The following is an 8671-nucleotide window of genomic DNA, read 5'->3' on the forward strand; positions in this document are numbered from 1 at the left end:
TGATTTGAGGTGATTAGTTTGCATAATTCATACTAAGTTTTCCAAAAAATCATTTGGATGGTTATCTATAACTAGAAACTATTCTTTTTAAAACAAAATAGTGAATTTATCATATATTTAAGTTTACCATCATTAGGAGTCGAGTGGATTCTAAGTTAAGGTGATAACTTCTTAATTATTGTTTATCTCTATTATCGTGTTGCTTGTTTTAAATTATTGTTACAAGTTTTTCTAAAAAAATTTAATCTTAAAAACAAATCAATTAAGCTCATTTCTCATGGTTATTATATTTGCAAAGGTTTTATATTAAAAGTTACGTGTCTATGGATTGATACCTGGTTCTCGCCGTTACTATATTACCACATGACGGGTACACTTGCCTTTTGTGTGTGTGGTTAAGTCTAGGTGACAACCATTTTTAAAACCGGACAAAGTGTGAAAAATATTTAATAAAAATATATATATCTCACACCACATCAAGTTTTTGGCGCCGTTTCCGGGGACATGGTAAAATTTTAATACTAATCTAAGTTTTTATTTTAACCGTTGTTTATAATTGTTAATTTTTTTTAATTTTGTTCATTTTAGTTCATTTAGTTTTAGTCTAAAAAAAGTAATTAGTTTATTTAGTTTTAGTCTAATAAAAAAAAATCTTAGTTTACTTAAAAAAATAGCTTATTTATTTCCGTTTTACTTGTAGTTCACTTTTACCTTTCTAGTTTCTTTATTTATTTTCTTAAGTAATGAATATCCACCACGCCCGCACCTGAGCTTGTTTCACCGCTTTCGGAACCCGAACGTCGCCTTCACCAAAGGTTACGCAACCGTTCACGTGTAGTAGCTGAGATAATAGAAACAAGGCGTTTGTGGACGAAACAATCGAAAAACCATAACGGAACAAAACATGGAGGAACAAAATGGGCCAGTAAACGAATCTAACATGAACCAATACGGCAAGCCGACCCTCGAAGGTTATGGAAGTGGCGTGGCACCACCGGAAATCACTGTAAACTTCGAAATCAAATCCAGCATCATTCATATGGTAGAAAATTCTATTCAATTCCATGGGCTTCTCGATGAAGATCCCTGGTCTTATATCTCTCGATTCTTACGAATATGCGGTACTTTCAAAATCGAAAACTGCTCTGAGGACCAAATTAGGCTCAAGCTTTTTTCCATTCTCTCTTCGAAGCCATGCCTTGGATTGGCTAGAGTCACTGCCATCTGGCACAATTACCAATTAGGACCAGATGGTAGAACAATTCCTCCTAAAATACTTTCCACCAGACAAAACCGCAAAGTACCGAGCCAGCATCACCAGATTCAGAACCGACGATGACGAGTCACTGCATGCAGCTTGGGAGAGATACAAGGGCTTGCTAAGAAGATGCCCACACCATGGGTTGAACAAATGGCTCCAAGTTCAAACATTATTTTACGCCCAATCTAGCCAAAACAAGCAGGCAATTGATCAAATCGCCGGTGGAGATCTCGGAACCAAATCTCCCAACGAAGCATTCGAGGTTCTAGAGAAAGCAGCAAAGAAAAGCTTTGCATACAGCCCACCACGATCGACCCCATCACACAAGGGTATGCATCATGTTGACTCCAACACTCTTGTCACTGCCCAACTCGAAGCACTCTCAAAGAAGTTTGAGCAACTACAAACAGAGTTGGTGAAAGCAAAGACTAAGTGCAACACTTGTGGGGGCGAACACAAAACGAAATATTGCCAGCAAAGCATGATGGTTGAAGATGTTGATTACGTAAGCGGACAAAACAACACCTTCGGGAACACATATAACCCTTGTTGGAGTAATCATCCTAATTTCAGCTGGAAGGATGGAGCAAACAATCAAGCACCGCCTGGGTTTGACAAACGTCCTTTTAACCAAACTCATCCAGCCCAACCAAAGCCTCAATACCACAACCAAGGGCCAAGCACCAGTCAACACCCAAACATTGGGATACTGTGGAGATTCTTTTAACACGGCTCTTAGCCAGTACTGAAACTTCAATCAAATTGACCGAATAAAGGTTCCAGAAGAATGAGGCAGAGTTAAGGAATCAGAAGGCGTCTTTACAAAACATCGAAAACCATGTGGGTCAATTAGCCCAGTTGCTTTCTGAAAGACAACCCGGTGGTCTTCCAAGCAATACAGTAACAAACCCAAATGCTCAGGCTAATGCCATAACATTAAGAAGTGGCAAGATCACTCAAGATGTGGTATTCCCATCACAGCCAGTTGATGATGAGACTGAGATTCCAGACAAGGTGCAAGATCGGCAAGTCCCAGCAAGTACCGCACAAGTTGGAGAACTAGTTAAACCCTATGTTCCACCCATTCCTTACCCAAACCGTCTTAAGAAAGAAAATATGGAAGCCCAGTATGGCAAATTCCTTGAACTCTTTAAAAATTTACACATCAATCTTCCTTTCATCGAGGCCATCTCACAAAAATGCCAAAATATGCAAAGTTTCTGAAAGATGTGTTGACAAACAAGAGAAAGTTGTAAGAGCTATCACATGTGACTCTGAATGAAGAATGCTCTGCTATCCTCCAAAACAAGCTACCGACAAAGAAGACCGGTCCAGGGAGTTTTACCATCCCTTGCTTTATAGGAGATTTATTTGTCAGCAATGCCCTTGCTGATCTCGGAGCTAGCATTAACTTGATGCCTTATGCGGTTTTTTCTAAACTAGGACTAGGAGAACCAAAAACAACCCGCATGAGCATCCAGCTAGCCAATCGATCAGTGAAGTATCCTAGGGGCATAGTTGAAAACATGTTAGTCAAAATTGATAAATTTGTTTACCCGGTCGACTTTGTAATCCTCGATATGGATGAGGACAAATCTGTACCCGTCATCTTAGGAAGACCTTTTCGAGCCACTGCTAGGGCTCTCATTGATGTTTGCATAGGCAAACTCACACTAAGGGTTGAAGATGAGGAGGTAACATTCAATATAGGCATATCCATGAAAACCCGCAACACACTGATGATTCAGTTTATTATATTGACGTGTGTGAGTCTATAGTAAGTTGTCACCTTCGCGAAACCATTGAAAAGGAAGCATGCAACACTCAACTGATTGAGAAAAAGGCATACTTCATCATCCATGAGGAGCAATCCACTGACGATTAGGAGGCAAGTGAACATCAACAGACGTACGAGACCGTTGACCGCAAATTGGAACCACAGGCGAAACCCTCCATTGAAGATCCACCAGTTCTTGAACTTAAGGAATTTCCCTCCCATCTCGAGTACACCTTTCTCGATGGTGAATCTCAATTACCCGTTATCATCTCTTTCTGTTTATCAAATGAGTAAAAGAAAAGATTGCTTGAAGTTCTCAAACTCCACAAGAAAGCAATTGCTTGGTAAATCATGGACATCAAAGGAATCAGTCCATCATTATGCACACACAAAATCCTGATGGAAGGGGACTTCAAACCAGTCGTGCAGCATCAAAGACGTCTCAATCCAAACATGCAAGATGTTGTAAAGAAAGAAGTCATTAAGCTGCTCGATGTTGGACTGATATACCCAATCTCCGACTCCCCTTGGGTGAGCCCAGTACAGGTGATACCAAAAAAGGGTGGTATGACGGTGGTAACAAATGATAAGAATGAATTAATTCCTATGAGAACCATCGCAGGCTGGAGAGTCTGCATTGATTACCGCAAACTAAACGACGCCACAAAAAAAGATCACTTCCCCCTTCCTTTTATTGATCAAATGCTTGAGCGTCTATCAGGGAAGATGTATTATTGTTTTCTTGATGGTTTTTCTGGATACTTCCAAATTCCTATCTCCCCTGAAGATCAAGAGAAAACGAAATTCACATGCCCTTATGGCACATTTGCCTACCGGCGAATGCCCTTTGGACTGTGTAATGCCCCAGCCACTTTTCAACGTTGTATGGTGGCTATTTTTCATGACATGATCGAGGACTCTATGGAGATATTCATGGATGATTTCTCTGTTTTTGGAAATTCTTTTGATCACTGTCTTGAGAATTTGAGAAAAATGTTTATAAGATGTGAAGAAGCCAATCTTGTATTGAACTGGGAAAAATGTCACTTCATGTTCAAAGAGGGCGTTGTCTTGGGACACAAGATATCCAAGGAAGGACTTGAGGTCGATAAAGCAAAAATCGAGACCATTTCAAAGCTCCCGCCACCCACATCGGTCAAATCCATTCGAAGTTTTCTTGGCCAGGCTGGTTTTTATAGCCGCTTCATAAAAGACTTTTTAAAAATAGCTCGGCCAATGACACGAATTCTAGAAGAAGATGTTCCCTTCGTGTTCTCCGAGGAATGTCTAAAAGCATTCCAATTTTTAAAGGATAAGCTTGTTGATGCCCCAATCATGGTAGCTCCGAACTAGACACTCCCGTTTGAACTCATGTGTGATGCAAGTGATTTCGCAGTTGGGGCAGTGTTGGGTCAAAGAAAGGATAAACACTTTCATCCTATTTACTACGCCAGCAAGACTCTCAGTGATGCTCAAGAAAACTACACCACCACTGAGAAGGAGCTGTTAGCAGTAGTATTTGCATTTGATAAGTTTCTTTCTTATCTTATCCTTTCCAAAACCATTGTCTACATAGACCATGCGGCTATTAAATATCTTTTTAGCAAACAAGATGCTAAACCTCGATTAATCCGATGGATTCTACTTCTTCAAGAATTCGATATTGAAATTAAAGACAAGAAAGGCACCGAGAATGTAGCGGCCGACCCCCTCTCCCGTTTGGAATGCCCAGCTTCACAAGAATTAGTGGGATCTCATATAAATGACAATTTCCCCCACGTACTTCTTATGTATATCCAAACAAACAAAGAGGAATGTTCATGGTTTGCTGACATTGCCAACTATCTCACAAGTGGGGTCATGATTAAAGGGTTGACACCTCAACAAAGTAGAAAATTCTTTTCCGTTTTCAAACATTAATTTTGGGAGGATCCACACTTGTTCAGAATCGGAGACGACCAAGTCATTCGTCGATGTGTGTTCGGAGATGAAGCAACCAAAATCCTCCAACATTGTCATGAAGGACCCACGGGAGGACATCATGGGGTCACATACACCGCAAAGAAGGTTTTTAATGCCGGTTTCTTCTGGCCACCATCTTTCGAGATGCTCATGACCTTGTAAAGTCTAGTGATGCATGCCAACGGGCAAGCAACATTTCTGTACGAGATGAAATGCCTCAAAAGGCCATACAAGTTTGTGAAGTTTTCGATGTTTGGGGGATTGACTTTATGGGACCATTCCCGACTTTGTTTGGAAATCGGTACATCCTAGTTGCTGTCGATTATGTTTCAAAATGGGTGGAAGCTCAGGTTTTACCCACCAACGATGCTAGGGTAGTTGTTAAATTCCTAAAAAAAATATTCTCGCGCTTTGGTGTCCCAAAAGTACTCATTAGTGACGGTGGAACACATTTCGGTAGTGCCCAAATGGAAAACGCATTGCCTCGCTATGGTGTCCACCACAGATTTTCAACACCATACCACCCGCAAACCAGTGGGCAAGTTGAAGTCATTAACTGGGGCATTAAGCGAGTTCTTGAGAAAAGAGTCGGACAAAATTGTAAGATTTGGTCTGAAAAGTTAGATGACGCATTATGGGCTTTGTGAACCACTCATAAAACTCTTATCGGTACCACACCGTTTAGGTTGATTTATGGAAAATGTTGGTGCATGTCGTGTAACAGATGATCTTTTGTGTTTGTTAGAATTGAGAGCAACGGTCAAAGGGGAGACTGTTGGTGCATTTTGTGACCGTCGCTATGCAATTCAGACCAGCGGAGACGCCATAGGTGAAGTTAGAACAACTTCGCCTTAGGCGAAGTTAGAACAACTTCGCCAACGGCGAAGTTAGGACAACTTCACCTTAGGCGAAGTTATCACAACTTCGCCATAGGCGAAGTTATGAACAACTTCGCCTACTGACGCCTACTGAAGTTTATATATATATACGTGTGTCTTGTTTAGGTTAAGGATCCAGTAATTCAGAGAGTTGTGTGTTACAGTTTGGGTGTCGAGAGAGAACAAACAGAGAGAGAGAGTGTCGTTAGGGACGACCCGAGGTAGAGCTCACCTCGGGTCAGACGTGTTTCTGTTTATGTTACGGTATGTAACGTGTTTGTTTAATTATTATTATAAAGAATCTGCAGATTTGTTTATCCCGTTCTTGTATTCGTTCTTGTATTTGTTTGTGCATTTGTTCGTGTACGTGTTTGTGTTCTGCATCTTTACACCAATAAACGAGTCTAGGAGGATTCCGCACTCCTAGACCTCGTGCGGATCTCGTATCGATCGGCGACGCCCCCGGGGGGACCTACATGTGGTATCAGAGCCTTAGGCTCTTATGCTATGGTTCGAGATCTGCATTTTGGTGTTTCTGGCACGTTTCTGTGCGTTTCTGGCCGAACAGCGCCGCAGGCGAAGTTATTGTTCATCAGGCAAAGTTGCCGTCACTGTTCGTAGGGTTTAGGCGAAGATATAAGGTTAAGCGAAGTTATCCACAACTTCGCCTACCTCACAAGTTCGCTTATTAGCCAGGCGAAGTTATGGACAGGCGAAGTTAAGGAGGAGCGATGTTAACTTTAGGCGAAGTTAACAAGTTTAAAAAAAAAAAAAAAAAGGAGTATTTTGGTGTTTTCGTCTGTATGGCCAGGTGTACACGATTATTGTGAGACCGAAGATGTTGTTCCGTCAACGAGTGATCTTGTTATCTCTTGGTCTTACGTGTGAACAAATACGTGTCAACTCTGGATATGGAGTTGAGTTTGTGAATGGGATATTGATTGAAACTGGATATTGACACATATTTGGGTGTTTGTGGGCAATGAAATTGTTGTTGTTCGAGGTTGACCAACTGAAGAAAGTCAAATTGAACTGAAGGTTTTTGTCATTACTGGATTGCGGTCAGAGCATATTATTTATGTTATTTTCAAGGCGTTCGAGAATTGGATCCTGAAACGTGATGCTTATTTATTAGAGTGAAAATTCTGGAACAAGTTGGATTTAATCGGGAACTAAAGTGTTTATGTTCTTGATCGTTATCCCTGGTGATTGAAGATGCTTCGGGTTAATTAATGGTCATGTGTTAGATTCTGTCAAGGTGGTTTTGTGATGAAATTGATCACTTGATGTTGAGTAGTTGAAGATTAAACCTTATCGTATGCCGACGAGTTGGTGAAGTTGTGGAGGAAGCCCAACTTCACGTGTTGGTGAAGTCAGATGGACTCACGTGATTGGTTGAGATGATCTATTGGCACGAGGATGCATGCATTTCAAAGACCTCAATCGTTATAGTCGGAGAAGCTTACACTGAAGAGGAGATCTGATATGGAAGACGCTGGGTGATTGGTAGATTTGTGAAGCTACAGGACAGATTCAGACACGGCTGGTTGACTGCAAACAGAAGATCATCAGTTAAGAGGGGGACTGTTGGTGCATGTCGTGTAACAGATGATCTTTTGTGTTTGTTAGAATTGAGAGCAACGGTCAAAGGGGAGACTGTTGGTGCATTTTGTGACCGTCGCTATGCAATTCAGACCAGCGGAGACGCCATAGGTGAAGTTAGAACAACTTCGCCTTAGGCGAAGTTGTTCGGCGAAGTTAGGACAACTTCACTTTAGGCGAAGTTATCACAACTTCGCCATAGGCGAAGTTATGAACAACTTCGCCTACTGACGCCTACTGAAGTTTATATATATACGTGTGTCTTGTTTAGGTTAAGAATCCAGTAATTCAGAGAGTTGTGTGTTACAGTTTGAGTGTCGAGAGAGAACAAACAGAGAGAGAGTGTCGTTAGGGACGACCCGAGGTAGAGCTCACCTCGGGTCGGACGTGTTTCTGTTTATGTTACGGTATGTAACGTGTTTGTTTAATTATTATTATAAAGAATCTGCAGATTTGTTTATCCCGTTCTTGTATTCGTTCTTGTATTTGTTTGTGTATTTGTTCGTGTACGTGTTTGTGTTCTTCATCTTTACACCAATAAACGAGTCTAGGAGGATTCCGCACTCCTAGACCTCGTGCGGATCTCGTATCGATCGGCGACGCCCCCGGGGGGACCTACATGATGGGTACACTTGCCTTTTGTGTGTGTGGTTAAGTCTAGGTGAAAACCATTTTTAAAACCCGACAAAGTGTGAAAAATCTTTAATAAATACACACATATATATATATGTGTATGTATATATATATATATACATACATTAAAAGTTACCAATTGGGACTAGATGGTAGAACAATTCCTCCTAAAATACTTTCCACCAGACAAAGGTTTTATATTAAAAGTTACGTGTCCGTGGATTGATACCCGGTTCTCTCTGTTACAATATTACCACACGACGGGTACACTTGCCTTTTGTGTGTGTGGTTAAGTCTAGGTGAAAACCATTTTTAAAACCCGACAAAGTGTGAAAAATCTTTAATAAATACATATATATATATATATGTATGTATATATATATATATCTCACACCACATCAATGGACGAAGGTGCAGAACTCCAGTGTGTTGGGCAGAAATAGGAGGAACACAATTATCAGGTCCTGAAATCATACAAGAAACACTGATAAGATCAATTAAGTTAAAGAAAGAATAAAGACCGCACGAGATCGTCAGAAAAGTTATGCGGACCATCGA

General features: G+C 40.9%; 2 protein-coding genes across 2 annotated transcripts; both read left to right on the forward strand.

Annotated features, from left to right (window-relative positions):
• The first annotated feature begins 1250 nt into the window (after window positions 1-1250).
• LOC143532304 (uncharacterized) lies at window positions 1251-4391 on the forward strand. The gene is made up of 4 exons (XM_077027393.1): window positions 1251-1870; window positions 2038-2286; window positions 2640-2955; window positions 3954-4391. Exons 1-4 carry the CDS (start codon window positions 1251-1253, stop codon window positions 4389-4391), a joined length of 1623 nt encoding a protein of 540 aa, XP_076883508.1.
• Window positions 4392-5212: 821 nt separating this feature from the next.
• Window positions 5213-5647, forward strand: LOC143532322 (uncharacterized). The gene has a single exon (XM_077027411.1). It carries the CDS (start codon window positions 5213-5215, stop codon window positions 5645-5647), a length of 435 nt encoding a protein of 144 aa, XP_076883526.1.
• Window positions 5648-8671: the final 3024 nt, after the last annotated feature.

The sequence above is a fragment of the Bidens hawaiensis genome, unplaced genomic scaffold (assembly GCF_021521415.1).
Source record: "Bidens hawaiensis isolate Kalapana, Puna unplaced genomic scaffold, B.hawaiensis_p1.1 tig00000702_1, whole genome shotgun sequence".
NCBI classification, from domain to species: Eukaryota; Viridiplantae; Streptophyta; class Magnoliopsida; order Asterales; family Asteraceae; genus Bidens; species Bidens hawaiensis.